Below are 19,637 nucleotides of genomic sequence, written 5' to 3' on the forward strand. Positions count from 1 at the left end.
TGTGTATAATGGTATTTAAAACAGGATTAATTTATCCAACTTTTTACATATCCGCCCTTACTCTGGTCCCACCGCAGTCAGATATGCGACGGATTACTGTACTTTTATTTTTAAAAATGAATCAGATCAGTTGTGTGTCATTGTGGGATGTTGCCGCTTGGGTTGTGGAATGATTGTCATTTGACTTTTCAATGTCACATGTGAAATTTACAATGCCGAAAGTGGAAATGTGAAACCAAACCTGCGCCTTGTATTGCTGTTTTCAGGAACCATAAAATCCTGGGCTCTTTTTTTTCTAAACTGTAAGGTTAGGTATATCTGTGTTTCAAAGTGAGACAAGAATTGAAAACGTACTGAAAATACCAAGGTTACCAAATTTCAAAGCTACCTAATCCTCACTGTCCTCTGGACCCTCAGAAGCAGACTGCACAACAACTGGGCATTAAACAAAGGCCTCACAACCCCATTATCCCTGGGTGGAATGGTGGCCTACTTTTTTTTTTAGACTTTGCCACCACAGAGAAAGAATTAACACTTCTAATAATAGTTTCCCCTAGTTTGATGTTTGTTACCTATGCAGTGGATGTTATAGTCCCTGGACAAAAGGGGTGATGTAACTAATCCTACCCTCACTGTTTAACACTGTCAAAATTATTGAAACAAAAAAAACAGGGTTTAAGTACCAAAGCTGGCATGTGTGTTTTAAGTGTCCAATTTACCATAATATCTTGATTTATAACTTGCACACCTTTTACAAATGTTAGGGGATTTTATTTGTGTTGCATGTATAAGGCGAGCAGTATCCTTTACTCCATTGTAATGTATATAAGAGGTGTGCATTGTAATCAAAGGCTGCACAGTCATGCAAAATATCCACAGTGTGTGCGTTTTGTCACAAGTGACCCCAAAACCTCTCCTGCCTTGTACAACTCTCTTGTACCCTTTGGAAGTGGAAAGTGTATGTGGCGGGAATACATGGCCCTTTGATCGAGCCGGCTTCATTTCCGTGGGGTTTTCCCACTGGAGATGGAAATGAATATGAGGCCTTTGGATGGAAGACATTCCAGTTAAAGTGGCCTTATGTGAGCAAAGTGAAATGGGTGACTATAACACTTACTTACAGATTGTTTTCACATTTAAACGTTAGTCCACAAGATGTCAAACAAATTGAATGTTTGGATTATGCGTCTGTGCACCCTGTGAAATGGGCACATCTAGGGCCATTAGTGTGCTCAGATGGAAGTCCCTATACTAGTGATTCATGCAATTTTTCTACATTAAATACAGTACCGGTGTTGTTCAAACTGTAAACAACTTCTCAGTCTAACTTCCGTTTCTGTCTCTTCCTTTTGATACAGTATCTGAACTGAAGAAAAGCTGCGCTGGCACTTTATAACACAGACATCTTATTCAGCATTCGTTTTCTAACTAAATAAATATTAGGCCTATTACGTGGTTATCTTTCCTAATGTATTAAACTTTTTTTTAAATTTAGTGGTCACCAATTATTTTTATTGTTTTCTCCCCAATTTAGTAATGTCCAATTATTTTTAGGCTCAGCCCACCGCTACCACACCTGTGCTGAGTCAGTAGGGGCGAAGATGAACACACGCTGTTCTGCGAAGCATGTGCAGTCAGCCGCCTGCTTCTTTACACACTGCAGACTCACCATGCAGCCACCCAGAGCTACAGTGTCAGAGGACAACGCAGCCCTGGTCAGCTTACAGGCAAGCCTGCAGGCGCCCGGCCAGACCACAGGGGTCGCTGATGTATGGTGAGCCGAGGACACCCTGGCCGACCTAAACCCCATGCATGGTTCAAGTTACTTTTTTTGCTTTACTATAGGCGCATTATAAAGAGGGAGTTCTTTTATTTTATATTTTAGTCAGATGTGTGTTATATGTCCCGTAGCGCCCCCCTTTCCTGTTTATAACGTTTTTCAGTTATAACGCACATATTGTGTGTCCCGCGAGACCCGCATTATAGTGAGGGAGCACTATATATCACAAAACACCTCTCTCTATATATATTTTTTTATCTCAATTAGTACAAGGAACTGCATGATTGTGATCAGGTGGGCTTGAGTGGTGCACATGGGTGATGATGTCACAGACCAGGAAAGTGCAAAACAATAACAAAAGGTATACAAGGTTGGAACTGAGCGTATTGACACTCAGTGTTTTATTAAATAAACAAAAGTAAATATTTATACAAAAGACTTTCCACAAAAAAAACACAAAGAAAAGGGCACGTTGGCCAAACAAAAGAGATTTAAATAAAGATTACCTTTTATACACACAAGTCCCTTGTTTGCTGGCTGGTAGTATTCACATTATTCTCCTCACTACTCTCTCCATCCTACCAAGGATTTCTCCTCGCTTTTATAGTTTGTGGCTGGAGCCAAATTACCCAATAATTAACAATTACATAATTAAGTCTCCAGCCACATTCTCGCATGTATTTTGGCAGGGAGGGATTTAACCCCCTCCCTGCTGATCCAAACAAAAAGGTACTAACTAGCGGACGGCTTTCGTCCCCCTGCATATAAACAAACCTAATAGATAACAATAACAACAACAATAATACAAATAAATACATACATAAATAAAATACACACAAGGGGTGGGCACCCCGTCACAATGATACACAAAAATAGTTAGTTTAAAGATTACCTCTCAAATTTTAGAGATTAGAAAAATAGGGAGCGTGCAATATTAATCTTAAAGGCGTAAACCAGAAAGTATAACCATATTATTTATTTTAGCAATAAGGGCTGTCTAAAAAGCCAGATGTTTTAAGTTTAATTAAGCCTTATGACGCACAAAGTATGGGAAAATTGCTAGAAAAGAGCGAGCAGCATTACATTCAGTATCAGCTCAAAACTTGATCCACCTTCTGCAGTGCTGTCTTGAATCTTAGAGAATCTGAACTTAATAAGCATTTGGTAAGCATGTATCTTGCTTCTGTATCGTCCATGTATAAGGAGCTGGTATATTGGCTGCTGTTTTAGCCTTGGCTACTAAAACCGCAAACATTTATTGTGTATTATTTGTTTATTTAGCAGACGCCTTTATCCAAGGCCGCTTACAAAGACTAGGGTGTGTGAACTATGCATCAGCTGCAGAGTCACTTACAATTACATCTCACCCGAAAGATGGAGCACAAGGAGGTTAAGTGACTTGCTCAGGGTCACACAATGAGTCAGTGGCTGAGGTAGGATTTGAACCGGGGACCTCCTGGTTACAAGCCCTTTTCTTTAACCGTTGGACCACCTGTCTCCGGTGCCTATGTCTCGGATCTTATGTGGCTTGTAACCCAATCCATTATTGAGCATACAATAAAGCAAATGAGTAAATATATATACCCTGATTCGTTAAACACCAAGTGAGACGGAGTCTGTGTGATTTTTCTTGATCGTATAACAGTTATCTGGATATGTTAATATCTGTAGGCCAGTACACAAACTAACCACATGAAGGAGTTAAAACACCTTTATGTCCTCCTAAAACATCTCCCCTGAGGATTTAAGAGGTATAGGAATAAAAAGACATACGCGTATCATGACAGTTTATATTCCAAAAGTTAGAGCCCAAAATGACATCCCTAGTACAGACAAATTATAAAAACAATGGTGGTATTCTGAGGTGGTTTAGCTGTCCGTGCTCTATGGTGTGGGCTATCATGGCTGGAAGTTTGTGTCAGTAGATTGGCAGACATATTCTCAGACCCCTGGGGAATGATGCAGGGTTGTTTTGCTGAAGGATGAACTTATCACAGCTGAACCTTTGAACCCTACACCTGTTGCATCCACTGTGCCCAGGTTGCCACTGCTTATGTTTGGCTTTGCTGCGCCTGTTGTTTTCAGGGATAAGAGGAGTCCATGCAAACAGATTGTTTCATGTTCCAGTCTAATAAGAGTAGAGAGTCAGCTGTCTGCAAATCTTCCCTTGTTCTTTATTCTATCTGGTATGTGTGTGGTTAAATATCAGGGGTATTGAGGGAATTGCTTTCATCATTATAGCTAAAGGAAATACAATTGCAATTCAACATAGGACACCATGGATGTATTGTTCCATGTGCATCGATACACTACACATCTAGAGTCAGGAAAGGTAGCCCTGGTATTTAGAACTACAAAGCAAGTAGTAGAAGTGACTCTGTTATCACACTGACAGTAGCCAGTCACCTTGAGGTTTAAGCAATGTACTAACACTTATCCTATTTCAGTGTAAACCCAACCCCCCCCCCCCCCCCTCAAGGAAAATAGAACAGCAAAGTACAATATGTGTTACAAACTTGTGTCAGACAGTGCTTGGTATTAGAAAAACAATTGAAAACCAACTGAATTGAGTAGGACAAATCATCATTTTTAATGGGCTGATTTTAACCAAGAAATACTGGAAAACCTATTTACTGTAGATTATTTTTCTGAATAAATTAATTATGCTATAGATAAAAAACATAATAATAGGTGATGACAGACTGTTGGTATTTTAATCTCATTCTTTCTATGAAAGCTGCTTTATATTTTATGTTCTTGGATTACTGGGAATCTGAAACATCATGGGTGGAATAAAAATCATATGTTGTATCCTCATCAGATAGTAGCCTATACGTCTTAAATTTAAAATTTAGTTCAAATTGGATGCTACTGTATTAATGCAATGTGTTGAAGCACCAATACAGTAGTTTGCAACAGTCATCCTATTGAAATACTTCATGACAGTGACATGTAAAATTCAAAGTGAGTTTTTTTTTTTTTTAAATAAACTGAGTTTACAAATGTATTATAATTTAAAACTCTTAGTACAGTAAGTGAAAAGTAGATTTTAAGAAAATAAAAGGCATGCTCCAGAACGCTAACTCCCTTATCAACAGCTTTTAAGTCAAGTCTTAATGACAGCTTTTGACAAATTGTGCTGAAAAGTGAGGTGCGCACATAAATGTAGCTAATGGCACATTGTCTGCCTGAAACAATGTGTTGAAAGCCTGGTGTCTGCAGAGCTGTTGGGGAAGAGGCTGACGGATAACATTCCTGGAAACGCAGAGGGATTAGTTTTGTCATGAGACATGTCAAGAGCCATGTCTGCTTCCAGCAGCAAAGGCACATGAAGGAGAGATAACAAACTCTTACACAGGAGGAAAGTTAAGCTTCAGATTCTAAAGCTTAGATTCAGAGGGGCTTAATAGTACATACAGACATGCTCAAATTTGTTGGTACCCCTCCACAAAAAATGAAGAATGCACAATTTTCTCTGAAATAACTTGAAACTGACAAAAGTAATTGGCATCCACCATTGTTTATTCCATATTTAATAGAAATCAGACTTTGCTTTTGATTTTTTATTCAACATAATATTGTAAATAATAAAACAAATGAAAATGGCATGGACAAAAATGATGGGACCACTAACCTAATATTTTGTTGTACAAGCTTTAGAGGCAATCACTGCAATCAAACGTTTTCTGTAGCTCTCAATGAGACTTCTGCACCTGTTAACAGGTAGTTTGGCCCACTCTTCCTGAGCAAACTGCTCCAGCTGTCTCAGGTTTGATGGGTGCCTTCTCCAGACTGCAAGTTTCAGCTCTTTCCATAGATGTTCGATAGGATTCAGATCAGGACTCATAGAAGACCACTTCAGAATAGTCCAATGTTTTGTTCTTATCCATTCTTGGGTGCTTTTAGCTGTGTGTTTTGGGTCATTATCCTGGTGGAGGACCCATGACCTGCGACTGAGACAGAGCTTTCTGACACTGGGCAGTACGTTTCGCTCCAGAATCCCTTGATAGTCTTGAGATTTCATTGTGCCCTGCACAGATTCAAGGCACCCTGTGCCAGGCGCAGCAAAGCAGCCCCAAAACATAACCGAGCCTCCTCCATGTTTCACTGTAGGTATGGTGTTCTTTTCTTTGAAAGCTTCATTTTTTCGTCTGTGAACATAAAGCTGATGTGACTTGCCAGAAAGCTCCAGTTTTGACTCATCTGTCCAAAGGACATTCTCCCAGAAGGATTGTGGCTTGTCAATATGCATTTTAGCAAATTCCAGTCTGGCTTTTTTATGTTTTTCTGTCAAAAGTGGAGTCCTCCTGGGTCTTCTTCCATGGAGCCCACTTTCGCTCAAAATGCGACGGATGGTGCGATCAGAAACTGACGTACCTTCACCTTGGAGTTCAGCTTGTATCTCTTTGGCAGTTATCCTTGGTTCTTCTTCTACCATTCGCACTATCCTTCTGTTCAATCTGGGGTCGATTTTCCTCTTGCGGCCGCGCCCAGGGAGGTTGGCTACAGTTCCATGGACCTTAAACTTCTTAATAATATTTGCAACTGTTGTTGCAGGAACATCAAGCTGCTTGGAGATGGTCTTGTAGCCTTTGCCTTTACCATGCTTGTCTGTTATTTTCTTTCTGATCTCCTCAGACAACTCTCTCCTTTGCTTTCTCTTGTCCATGTTCAGTGTGGTGCACACAATGATACCAAACAGCACAGTGACTACTTTTCTCCATTTAAATAGGCTGAATGACTGATTACAAGATTGGAGACATGTGTGATACTAATTAAAGAAACTAATTAGTTTGAAATATCACTATAATCCAATTATTGATTATCTTTTCTAAGGGGTACCAACAAATGTGTCCAGGCCATTTTAGAATATCTTTGTAGAATAAGCAATAATTCATCTCTTTTCACAGCTTCTTTGCTTTATTCTATGACATACCAAAGGCATGCAAGTATACATGATAAAATAGCTTTTAATTTCATCACTTTTCAGGAGGAATGAAGCATTATTTCAATGAGCTGTAAGGGTACCAACAAATTTGAGCACGTCTGTACCTGTTGAATAAATAATGAATTCATTGGTGTCAGAGGACCTACATGGTACAACACTTGGGGTGTAGTCAGTGCTCCTGATAAGCTGCGTACTGGGTGTTTTATGCATTAAAAAAAATATGGGACAGCTAATTGTAGCCTTCCTGTGAATTGCCAGAAACACGTAAGCAATACGTCTGGGTTAGACACCTTTTTTATTTTATTTATCTATACCCATCAAGTTTCCCCTTCACGATGTTGAATTATATACTTTTAAAGCTAGAAATGAATTTGTAATCTGAGAGAAATGCGTCTCAAACCTCAGTCTATCTAAGGGGTGGGTGAGAGCCATTAGTGGGTTGCTTTTATCGGTCCCTAAAAATAGCGCTCTGTGTCTGTGTGGACAAGGAGGAATTTGTCTGGATTCCACTGGAACAGTGACATAGCTGCATGTTTTCTTGATGCAGCCATGACATCAACTTGTTGCTTCCTTAGAGACTGTGTTATCAGCTGGTACAGAATGACAGCTCTGCACCAGGCATTTCACCTGAGAAACTAAATCCACACTAGCCACAGTAAACCTGGCTGCATAATGACCTGAACAAAAGGGTGAAATCTTATTTTTCTTTCTTTTATCTGGAGAGGGAGCACGAGAGACCAGCTTGCACCTCGACATGGCCTAGAGTCAGTGAGGCTCAATCAATGGTATCTATGAAATCTTCACAATTTTATTTTGGTCCTTTTCTCTACGTGTACAGTATGATTTATTGTTCCCAGGCCACATCCTTCCTAAGGTCAATTGGTAAAAAGGATTATATTTATCTAGCATCTTGGGATTTCAACCGTGGGGTATGCAATACCCCTGAGGTACTTCTAAGGGTCATGGGGGTGTGCAGGACGACTCAGAAATGGAAAAATAAAAAGGGAATTTAAATAATGATCTTGAATTGATTTTTTTAAACAGTATTATATATTATCTCTAAACCACGATGCATAAATATTACATTTTTGGTTTAGCTGGTCAGAGGTGTAGTATAATTGATTGCTAATCAGTGATATCTCGAGTAGATATATTTCATATTTGCAGAAGAAAAATGAAGGAAGAAAACACAAAACAGTCTACAGAAAGTGCAGAGCAACAAAGTTATACCGGGTCCCTTCGGATCATTTTTATGTTGGCTTTAACAAAAAGTTTATTATTGTTAGTTATTCTAGTTTTATCTTGAGGTTAATGTTTTTGATGTTGTAAACATTTTAAATGGCACACATTATGCTGGGGTGGGAAGTAAATGGTAATATAAACATTTACACTGCAGACTATTTTTGATTTATTTATAATAACTTTGCAGAATACGTGCGTTTCTGAAGAAATTCCCAAATACTGTCTCTAGATTCTGTGCACCCAAAGGCTTATAATTAAAAATTTTAAGAATTCATGTTTGTCACCAGCAGTTTGTCAGTCCTAAACTGTTATGACATGAATTATACATTAAATAAACAGGGACATGTTTTTAAATCTGTTAATCAGATTATTTTGCATTTTATTGCAACTGTGGTACCATTCAGTATAGCAGAAATTGTAAAGGGGTACTGATCTGTATTATTCTTCACTTAGGGATGCCTCCCATTTCAACACTAATGATCTTGAATGACACTGCGGTGTCCGAGTCATTGGTAGAAAGGAAGTTACGTTATTATATTTTCACATGCCAGTTGTATCACAATAGTATGAACCAATAAACACTCATAATGCATTAGAAATAGGATAATTTATGGGTCAGCATTAGGGATGCTATGATTAAATTGAAAATCGATTCCATTCCTCCTTATATACATCGAGATAAATACTGGATAATCGATTTAAATAATTACATTTTTGTAACGCGCATAGTTAATAAAGTTTATCAACGAAAATGCACCGAACGCCCTGCCTTGCTATTTACAGTATTTCTGACAAAGACAAGCCGTGGGTGTGTTTTTCTTTTCCTGCTCGTGTTAACTAGCACCTGATTTGCTGCTCCAATCCTGACTACCAGCAAATCAGTTTTGAAAATGCTTTGTAAGTATGCGCCCTCTGTGTATTCAATGTCAATAAAAAGTGCGCCACCTTGGAGAGCAGGTTGACAAGCTTGTATTCCTGGCAAACAGCATGTAAATAAATTGTGCATTATAAATAGTTTTTATGATGTATTTTTCAAACCGGGCTGCGTGCTCCATCTGGGTTTCCTGATTGATGACCACATAAATCTGATTTAAAACAGTATGCGCAAACAGGGATTCGAAACGGACCCAGAACAATAAACGAAAAAAACCAACATTTTTCATGGAACAGAAACAAAAAACGAAACAAAATTAATTTATTTTTCTGGAACGAAAACGATATTCAAGATTTTGTTTATCGGTTAATAACGGTTTTTTTTTGTTCCCTTTCAGCTGGTCTCTCTGTCTCTTTCCATTGTTTTCAAACATACAATAATTTGAAAAAAGTGCTTTTCCCATGGTCTTACACTTCAGTGGTCAACGACAAAGCATTACATCACAGCCAGCTAATGAAACTGAACAATACATTTAGCTTGCTTTTTCGGAGCAGCCAGTAAATCAAATAGCACTGTATTTGCCTTCAGTTAAGGCTTCCACCTTGCGGTAAGCTACATGCTGGTTCCCTTTCAATCTCGAAATGGCAACCGTTAAGAGTTGGGAAATATTCCTACACACATATTTAAAAAGCTGTCTGATAGGCCTGGTGTGACCACATGTCTGTTGCATTCTGGAACAAGACGCTACGTCACACAGCAACCTTCGCCATTTGATTCCTCACTCCAACCTGAGCAGACGTGTAACCACTAGCTCTGTTAATGTGAGAATCTCTTTCTCTCTAAATTTTGGTTAAAAGTAAAATACCTCGCTATTCCTCCTCAGAAGCTGGCTTGCTCCTTCCTTTGGATGTGACGGTAGTTTCTTTTTCTTCTAAGTAAGCTATATCACACGGCCATGTGGTGTAGGTGGCTGAGAAGCGGTGGCGGATGCTGTTTCCTACCTCATCCATTTTGGATTTTGTCTTAGACAAATTGTTTTTGTGTCTCAGTTTCTGGTCTGCGTTCGCGTACTTCCACGTCCCGATACATTCTGGCCACAAAAAGTACCTTTCGGGGCAGCGTGTACGAGTTCTGTGTTCTGCCATTCGGTCTGTCTCTGGCTCCCAGGACTTTCTCCAAGTGGAATTAACTCAGTTCTGGGACCACTGCGGCTGCAGGGGGTCAGGGTCCTCAATTACTTGGATGACTGGCTCATCTGTGGCCAGTCGTGGGAGCATGACGGAGCATCTTGGGCTCACGCTCAATCTGGAGAAGAGCTCCCTGCAGCTGGCGCAAGCGACGGTTTTCCTGGGGATCCGGCTGGATTCCCGCTCCATGCTTGCTTCCCTGTCGGCTGACAGGGTAAGTGCATTGCAAGCCTGTCTGTCCCTATTCCATCTCAGACAGTCAGTGCAGGTGGTGCTGTGCCAGCAGTTGCTAGGTCTGCTGGCCGCAGCCTCCTCTGTCCTCCCTCTCGGTCTCCTCCATATGTGCCCCTTGCAGGCATGGCAATGCCCAAATAGTTCACCCAGCCCGGGACAGACACTGCCGGTGTCTCGTCATGCTGGCATGCCCTATGCTGGTGGAAGAATCCTACCACTGTCGTGGCATATGTCAATCGCCAGGGGGGGCTACGGTCCCTGGGGTTGCACCAAGCGGCATTCCAGTTGCTCACCTGGGCACAACCGTTGTTTTTTTTCTCTCCCTCAGGGCAGTCCACCTGCCGGGGGTTTTGAACCAGGCAGCAGACCTGTTGTCGGGGGGCTCCTCGGCACGCCGAGTGGTGCCTGCATCCCCATGATTTGGCACAGGTTTGGCAGCGCAGCAGTAGACCTGTTTGCCTCAGAGGAGTCCACACATTGCCCTATGTGGTTCTCGATTCAGAGACGGGGGCCCTCTGGGAATCGATGCCCTAGCCGACAGCTGGCCTCAGGGCTTGCTGTATGCCTTCCCCCCACTAGCGATGATACCGTCTTTCCTGGAGAAGGTACAGAACAAGAACGCGAGGGTCCTCCTGGTTGCGCCGCACTGGCCCAGGAGGATATGGTTTACTGCTCTGAGCCAGCTCATTCAGGGACAGCCGTGGCGGATCCCGCTACGCAGGGACTTTCTTAGTCAGGCTCAGGGCCATCTGTGGCACCCGGACCCCGGGTCAGTCCAGCTGTGGGTCTGGCCGTCAAGTCAGCCAAACGTGTCAGTGAGTCACAGGCCCTTTCCATAGAGGGTTCCTGTTTGCGCCTTGCCAGCAGCGGTGATAATGTTACTTTACTCACTAACCTGACTTTTCTCCCTAAGGTTGTTTTGCAGTTTCACTTGAACCAGTCGTTCCACCCACCCCCCTTCTCTTCTGAAGCAGATCAGAGACTTAATACACTCTGCCCTGTCAGGGCGATGAGGTGTTACATTGATAAGTCTCAATCATGGCGACAGACAACAGAGTTATTTGTGTGTTATGGGTCGCGTGCTCAAGGTCAGGCACTTTCCAAGCAGCGATTGTCACATTGGATAATGAATACGATCCGGCTGGCTAACCTACCCTCTCCAAGATGTTACAGCTCACTCCACTAGAGGGACAATGATGTCTTGGGCAGTGTTTCATGGGGCATCCCTACCTGACATATGTAACGCTGCGGCATGGACCACACCACACACGTTTATAAGGTTTTACCGACTGAATGTGGTTACTTCAGCGGCACCTTCTGTGGGGTCCAGAGTCCTTGTTACAGCTTGCCCTCATGCGCAGCAGCCTTCCAGTAGGCTCGCGCCAGGGCAAGGCTTGTGGCTGCTTTGGCTCACTGCGACAGCTTGGGTATACATTTCCCAACTCATAATGGTTGACATTTCAAGATTGAAAGGGAACATTAGGTTACTTACCGTAACCCTGGTTCCCTGAAAAAGAAATGTCAACCATTAAATTTGCGAGGTCGCTAGCTCACCTTCATTGCCATACGGAATCAAATGGCGAAGGTTGCTGTGTGACGGCATCTTGTTCCAGAATGGTCACACTGGGCCTATCAGGCAGCTTTTTAAATATGTGCTCCGGTCATGTGACACGAGGGTCATTTCCCAACTCGTAATGGTTGACATTTCTTTTTCAGGGAACCAGGGATACGGTAAGTAACCTAATGGTCCACATTACATGATCAGTCTTGTATTTGCTCAAAACAAACAGGTACTGTTATTAACTTATTATTAAGTTATGTACACAGAAAACAACCTGTAAAAGTATGTGTGGCAAGTGAAGTGCTTTGTTAATAATCTGAGGTTTGTTAGTTATATTTCTGGATATTAGAGTTAAGACATTTTGCCAGCAAATTGAGAAAACGGCAATGTTTATTGTATAACAATTTATTTTGTTGTATTCTCAATCATTTAACGAGTCACGATTTAATTGTTCAGTGTTTCATTTTCATTGTTATATCTAAAAGAAGTATGTAGAAAAGTTGCATGTGTGTATGTTATATTTGTTGTATGTTTTACTGTGAAATGTGCATTATTTGTTTATTTAGCAGACGCCTTTATCCAAGGCGACTTACAGAACTATGCATCAGCTGCAGAGTCACTTACAACTACGTCTCACCCGAAAGACAGAGCACAAGGAGGTTAAGTGACTTGCTCAGGGTCACACAATGAGTCAGTGGCTGAGGTGAGATTTGAACCGGGGACCTCCTGGTTATAAACCCATTTCTTTAACCACTGGACTACATAGCCTCCTACCGGTGCACACCAATGATAACAATGTTCACCTTAGTGCTTAATAATAGAGTTCCTACGTAACATTACTTAGAGGATTTTTTTCTGCATATCTTCTGTTTTAAAACAGAGTAACTATGCAGTAAGAAATATGTAGGTTATGGTAAATATATAATGCTTTGTAGAGATTTTTGTCACAAAAATGATTTTTTTGATGTTGCCTGTCAAATGTACGGCAGATGTGTAGAGCCCTGGAAAAAAATGTTTTATTTTTTTATTAAGTTAAAAACACCACAAAGTTGAAAGGTGGAACAGAACGAAGAAAAAAAGCAAGTGGCATATTTGATGGAGCCATGATCTCGATTAGCTGCAGATTTTAATTCAGACAAACATCGCATTGTTATTACGTTGAATGTAAGGACGCTAACCCACCGAGATTGTTGGGAAATGTTGCTGTTTTGAATTGTTTAAACAAAATTGCAACAGATAAAAGAAAAAAAAGACAGGAAGTAATCGTTTTCCCTTTGAGTGCCGAGTTATCTGGTTTACTGTATTTCATGCTTTTTTGTTTAATTCGAGAGAATGAAGACCTATGTACACCAATACAATAGCCTACTTGGCTAGAAAAAAAATGGAACCGGTATTTCATTTAGTTCAAACCAGAACGAAATCAGCCGTTCTGAACTTTTGCAACCGGAGTCGAAAATTCCTGTTCAGTTCGGAGCCGAACTGGAATGGAAAAAAATTTGGTTTGAATCCATGCTTGCAAAGCTATATTACATTCCATTGTTTTGCACAAGCTTTTACTGAACAGCAATGATATTAAAATAATCACGTTGGTGGGAGGGGAGCGGTGCAATCATCGATATTTGTTCAAACGATTATATTTTGTGTGCCCAATTAATCGATTGCTATTTGGAGGATTAACTGACAGCCCTAGTCAGCATATATTATTATCACACAATAATATATACAATATATGCACAAGTGGCACATCAAGGGGATTTTCCAAAGTTATTAAGTCCAGTTCAGATCTTCAGTAACCTCTTAACCTGAAATGACTGACTGCATGCATTACGGCAGTTGTTACGGAGACCAGTGTATAGTATTTGAAACTGGCATATATTGTTGACACTGGTGATTTTGGAAATAGATGATTCCAAGGATAAAGGCATTAGTCAGTGGTACTACAGGTTACAAACACTAAACTAGTCCCAAGAAGTCTGTCATAAGTACTTTCGTTGTCTTCTATCTTAAAGGATATATCACATCTTGGGCTTTTTTTTTTTTTTTTTTTTTTTTTTTTTTAATATTTATACAGGTGTACACTTTACTGAAGTAAACTAAACTTTACTGTTTTCCCTTACCCTTGGATGCATATTGATTATGCACTTAGTAAGCAGCACAAACCGGTATTACAATGACATTGTCAATGATGTAATAATAGAACATGATGCAACAATCCAATTGTATCATTTGGTATTTATTTTTTTGGCTCAACCCAAGGATAATCTACTTTTGAATGCCCTAAAGAAGGTTTCAAAATGGTAGGTTAAAATAGGAACTTGGATGGTAGACTATCCTAATATTTATTTTTTTTTATTAAAAATTAAAACCCCAGTGGGCTATTTTGATGAAAACAAAACACAAGCACAGGTGAACCACCAAGGCAGGCTCTGTGTTTAAAAAAAAAAAAAAATGCTTTCAAATTGGCTTTGGAAACACAACTAGACAATAATCTTTCAAACAAATTGGTATAAACTGTGTCAGTGTATCACAAAACACCTGAATGCAATCCTAAAGGATTATATGAGGCTAGAAGGCTAATGACAGCAGTGAAAATTCTAGCTAGTTAACTTGTTCATGTAGAATGTGACAGATGGACATGCAGATGGAAGGAATTATTTTGTATTTCAATGTAACTTGAAACCCCTATACCCTTGCTGGGGAAAGGAATAATAGAAGATGCATCTCATACAATGGAACTGCAATAAAAGCTGGAAAGATTTTCCACAAGAAATAAGCACTAGTTCTCATTCTTTTGAAACCATGTAATTGTACTAATGCTGGTTAAAAATTAATATAGAAGCTAAATTATTAGACTGACTAATAATTTAGCGGTACATACAATCTAAATATTTTTACCTCATGGGATCTCCAATATTTATGGCATTCATAAATAAAAATCAAAAGTCAAGCTATCTTGCAGCAAGTCCCTCGTATGCCCCACACAGAAATGCTTGCACATGGGCCAACACAACAAAGATGATTTCCAAGGACCCGGTTAGTGGAAGGGCTAAGGACCTAAGGAAGCATCAACATGCTGAAGTCCTTTGGGCAGCACCCTGCTGGGACACTACAGCAATGGAAAGTTTGCTATCAGGCCTGAAAATATGACTGCGCATATTTTCTAATTCTGAGGTGCATACTGTGGCTCGGTTTTAAATAAAGAAGTACAGTAATTGTATAGATAGTCTCAGTAAAAAGGATAGCTGCTATCATAGCTGTGGTTGGACCACCTGGTCTCTGTCATCACGAGATCCTAGCAAGAGAAAGCCAGGTATGCAACACCATGTTTTTAAGTGAGCTAAGTGTGCCGCTGATATATGGGGGCATTATTAGAAAAGTATTTTTAGCTTGGCAGTAAGAAAGCTTGGACGGGGGGAAGTGGAAAATAATCTGGCTATTTCAGAACGCCTGTAAATTTAAAAAGAGGTCATTTTACGTCTGCTAAGAAAAAAAACTTCTTATTCCAATGCTAATTTGGATTGAACTGTTTGACTGCTGATTATTTAAGTAATAAAAAGAAAGAGCAGCAAACAAAAAATAGTCCCAGCAGTGAAACAGACTGGATGTCCTATGAAGCAGGCATGTACAGTATTTCATTTTCTAGTTGTATCTGTCTTTATACACTGAACACAGCTCAAGAACTTGGCTTGGTACAGCATTTTAGCCTATTTGTCAGTATGACATCACAGGTAACACCATAATGGATCTCTGCACCCTACAAATCAACTTCTTTAATAGGATTCTGACTCTGCTGAGACCAACTGTCTTTGTCAGACTTTTTTTTTCAGTTCCATTTTGTAAAAAACATATCATGTGTGTTGTTTTGTCTGTACAGATTCTTGGTGGATCCCCTTATCAAGTAAACACTGTAATGAAAATGAAAGAAGACCTGCTGCAGCAGCAGGAGTTGGTGATTGATCGGTGAGTATTGTGTAAGGCAGTCAGACAGCTTGCTTATTACATTGCAATTCTTGCGGCCACTTTAAGGGACTGATAAAAATTGTCTTAATGGTGAGATGGTCTTCATATGGCACTAGTCTACTGTACAGTTGTTTTTTCTTTCAAATAAAAGAGGAGCAGCTGGCAGGTTTAATGTCTTCTGTAACCCTCTGCATGGAACTGTACTAGGCCTTGTTTTGTCTGGCCTGTTCTAAATGATTAAATTGTATGGCTAAGACTGTATGGTATGTACACCTACACAGTGTATCAAATATGTAAGAGGACTAAATTATAAATACAAAACAAACAAAAATAAACTCTAACCTGCTAACCTCTATCCCATCTACATTCATGTGATTATTATGGCTGTTTTATCCTATGCACTATGTATCGCTCTTCTATAACAAAGGGGTTTTGGTATGGAGGTATTTTTATAGATAGGCTTAACTGTGGCAGTACTGTATTTAGATCAGCTGTTGTTTAGACCAATTAAATAGCCTCAATATCTGATATCTACTGGTTTCCAAAGGATAAATACTTGACTTAATGTAGAAAATGACCCCACCATCAACAGGTGCTGTTAATAATAGAATACAAAGACTGCCAATTCATCTTTAAAGCAGTACGGTATTTGATTTAGAAAGCTGGGGTTTAAACCCACCAATCTGATTTCTGATAAACAGCAGTGCCATTTGGCTGCTGATTATATTTATGAACCAGTATTCCTAGTAGGCTTGGTTTCTAAAATCTGGCTTGGAATTTTGCAGGCAGAAGCAGCAGATCGCCCAGCTACATCAGAGGATAGCACAAAATGAGCTGCGGGTGCAACAAGTAATCCAGCGTCCACATGGGAATTACGAGGATCCGTACCTAATTAAACTGAAGGTATTTAATGCCGTTAATTGGAGTGTGTAATGATTTGTTGAAATGTATAGTAGTGGTGATCCATATGAATATTGTTAACATTTTGACTAAGATGTGTTTCTGTGTTGGCTATACAGTCCATTGGCCACTTCATGCAGTTACACCCTGTGCAATGTACCAACCATGACACCTTCTGATTTATTAATTTAACTGATGAATACATCCACCTTTCATCTTGTGGTGCTCTTTGGCGCCCCCTGTGTGATGCCAAGTGTCAGACCAGGAAGCAACGTTATTTTGGATTTCAAGATTTTGTGTAAAAGTGCAGCCTTCATTTGAACATGCCGTTATTTAAAAAGGGGGGAAAAGGAAAAGCTAAAATCTGGAAATGTTTGATCAATTGGCCCAAGGTGAAAAATATACAGTGAACGAAAAGCTTAGTAACTTGGTATTATTAATGTTCCTGCACTCACATAGCTGTCCTCAAAATGAACAATTCATAATGTCTTTCTTTGTTTTTGTGCCTATTTTTTTTACTTTTAATGGTTATTTAGTGTTTACCTTTGTGTGCAAAAATAAGTTACAGGACATGAATTGTGCTTCAAAACGTCTTTATTCTAGCAGCATGAAAATATCTTTTCGACCTGTTCTTCTTTCCACAGGAATCACAGTATGAGAAATCTCCCTTGCAGGCACATCTGTCAGGAAAATCAACAGCTGTCCTCTATGAGAACGGAGAGCTGGAGCACAAGCTTGCTGCAGCACAGCTGCAGGTTCTAAATCTCCATGACTTCCTGAAGCAAAACACACACAAGTACACAGAGGAGATACAGAAATTGGAAGAGAAGGTAGGCATTGATGAGCATCTGAGTCTTTAATTTATACCCAGAAGCCTGTGATTAACCCAGGCTACTTCTTTACCCAGCTATTGTTCAAGTATCTGGAATAAAAGTAGAAGGGATATGCATACTTACGTGATTACTGTACAAGTGCTAGCAATACAAATGGGTAGTTTTGCAGTGCCACTATAATAAGCTTGTCTTTTGCACCAGAACAATTCAAGATTTCTTCTGCATTGCTAACAATTTGTGGTGGATTGGATGGTGCTTCCATTTTTCTTAACAATTTTGTTCATGTTTGTTTTGTAGCTGAAAACCAGAGAGAAATATGTTAGCAGTGTTAAGAAGAAATGTCAAAAAGAATCTGAACAAAACCAGGAGAAACAGCAAAGAATAGAGACGCTGGAGAAGTACCTTGCAGACCTCCCTTCACTTGATGACATACAAACCCAAGCTCAGCAGGTAAAGCAGTCTTGCCGTTGCACTGAGTAATATCTAGCACACTTGTTATTGCTGGAGGATGGGTGTTGCCAGGCTGATTGTAAATGTGGAGGGTGACACTTGTCCTAAAAAAGAAAAGTCTTGAGATGAAATTGAAAATGGACAGAAATTTTACCATTGTATGGCTGGTATACTGTCAAATTTATGTAATTTAAAAATGACGCCTTACTGTTCTTGGACAGTTAAATAATTTTTAAAAAAAAAAAAGCATTTATTATACGATTTATATTTATATGAATTATATGTTGGTTTCTGAATTTGGATCTCTAGATTAAAAACAAAAGAGCAACATCAACAGCACTACAGTTGTAGTACAGTAGTTTATCACCAGAGGTCAGCACATCCTAGACGATGATCTCTTCAGGAAGTACAGAACTGCACATGTACCGGTTAGAACTCATTTCGGATGTATTTGTACTAAACTTCTTATCAAACCGCACCATGTTCTTTTATTTTTTTTTAATAGTGTGAAGTAAATATTACATTTAGGGTTACATAAAGCATTTTCAGAATTAAGTGAAACATTCTGGACACTACACCTGCGTATCTTTTAAATTAAATAAGAAATCCTGCTCCTGTTCTTTATTGTCTCTTGATGTGGCTTGAATATTCGGATTAAAGGTCGGTGTTTTTTAATGCCACAGCTGGAGGTCCTTCAGGAGACGTCCCACAAACTGCAGGAGACAGTTCGTGATCTGGAGGAGAGGCTAGGGAAAAGCCAGGCTCTCGTCAAGGAGAAAGAGGAGTTTCTTAAGCTCCAGAGGATAAAGGAGAAGGAGCTAATCGATGCTGTGCAGAGGTACAGCTTTCTTTATGCTACAGTAGGCCTAGGAGTAAGACTCCCATTGTGTACACTTCCAAGCTACTGTGGGCCTTGGTTGCAAGTGACTAAGGTGTGTTGAAATACCACGTCATTTTCAGCAATAGTCTGTCAAATAAGCAAGGTTTGGTATTAACTGGATCTATGTAAGATCAGGTACTGTCTACACTACACTAAAGTTAAAAGTGGTTTTAATAAAGCCTACCTTATAAAGCCTGAGATTATTCAATTCTTGTAAAGTAATGGATTAAAAACCAGAATTATTCTTTAGATTAGTGGTTGTTGTTGTTGATGCTATAAAGGTAGCACAACTTATAAAAGTACTATTGGATTGATGTTGGCTACATTTCTAATTTGTTTTAATTGTATTACATTTTTTTTTTTTTTTTTTTTTTTAAAGAAAGTGAAAAAATAATATTTCAACCAACTTGACAGTTTTGCACCATATATGAATCTGCGACAACAGTGTCTATAATTATATGTTTTGGTTTGTATTTTTTTTTTTACCATTTACATTTAAATAATTGAGAGGGTTTCTGTTTTGAAAAGTAGGCATGTGCAGTCTTATGATTGAAAAGCAAGTAGATCATTGGTTTGACTCCTGTCTGACTCACTGTGGGTCGCAGGCCTGTAAAATTGGGTAAAAGCTATCAGTTGTTTAATATTGGGGAAAATAATTTCTCTCCTCAGTTTTAATTGCTATCCACAGTTGCACACAGTCGAATCAAATGAGCCGATTTTTGTGCTTTACTATTACAGGTTGTTATAAGAATTACAGGTTTGCATAAGAAAAGTTGCCATAAGTTGTC

General features: G+C 39.6%; 1 protein-coding gene across 4 annotated transcripts in view; it reads left to right on the top strand.

The window, feature by feature from the left end:
• Positions 1-19,637, top strand: part of cep85l (centrosomal protein 85, like) — an 80,819-nt gene that overhangs the window by 48,408 nt on the left and 12,774 nt on the right. For all 4 annotated transcript variants that reach the window (XM_059024513.1, XM_059024514.1, XM_034004287.3 and 1 more), the window contains 5 exons: positions 15,701-15,786; positions 16,572-16,689; positions 17,331-17,516; positions 17,817-17,969; positions 18,653-18,807. In XM_059024513.1, coding sequence (XP_058880496.1) covers positions 15,701-15,786; positions 16,572-16,689; positions 17,331-17,516; positions 17,817-17,969; positions 18,653-18,807 — 698 coding nt within the window. The remainder of the gene's footprint in view (positions 1-15,700; positions 15,787-16,571; positions 16,690-17,330; positions 17,517-17,816; positions 17,970-18,652; positions 18,808-19,637) is intronic.

Source organism: Acipenser ruthenus, chromosome 5 (assembly GCF_902713425.1).
Source record: "Acipenser ruthenus chromosome 5, fAciRut3.2 maternal haplotype, whole genome shotgun sequence".
Taxonomy (NCBI): Eukaryota; Metazoa; Chordata; class Actinopteri; order Acipenseriformes; family Acipenseridae; genus Acipenser; species Acipenser ruthenus.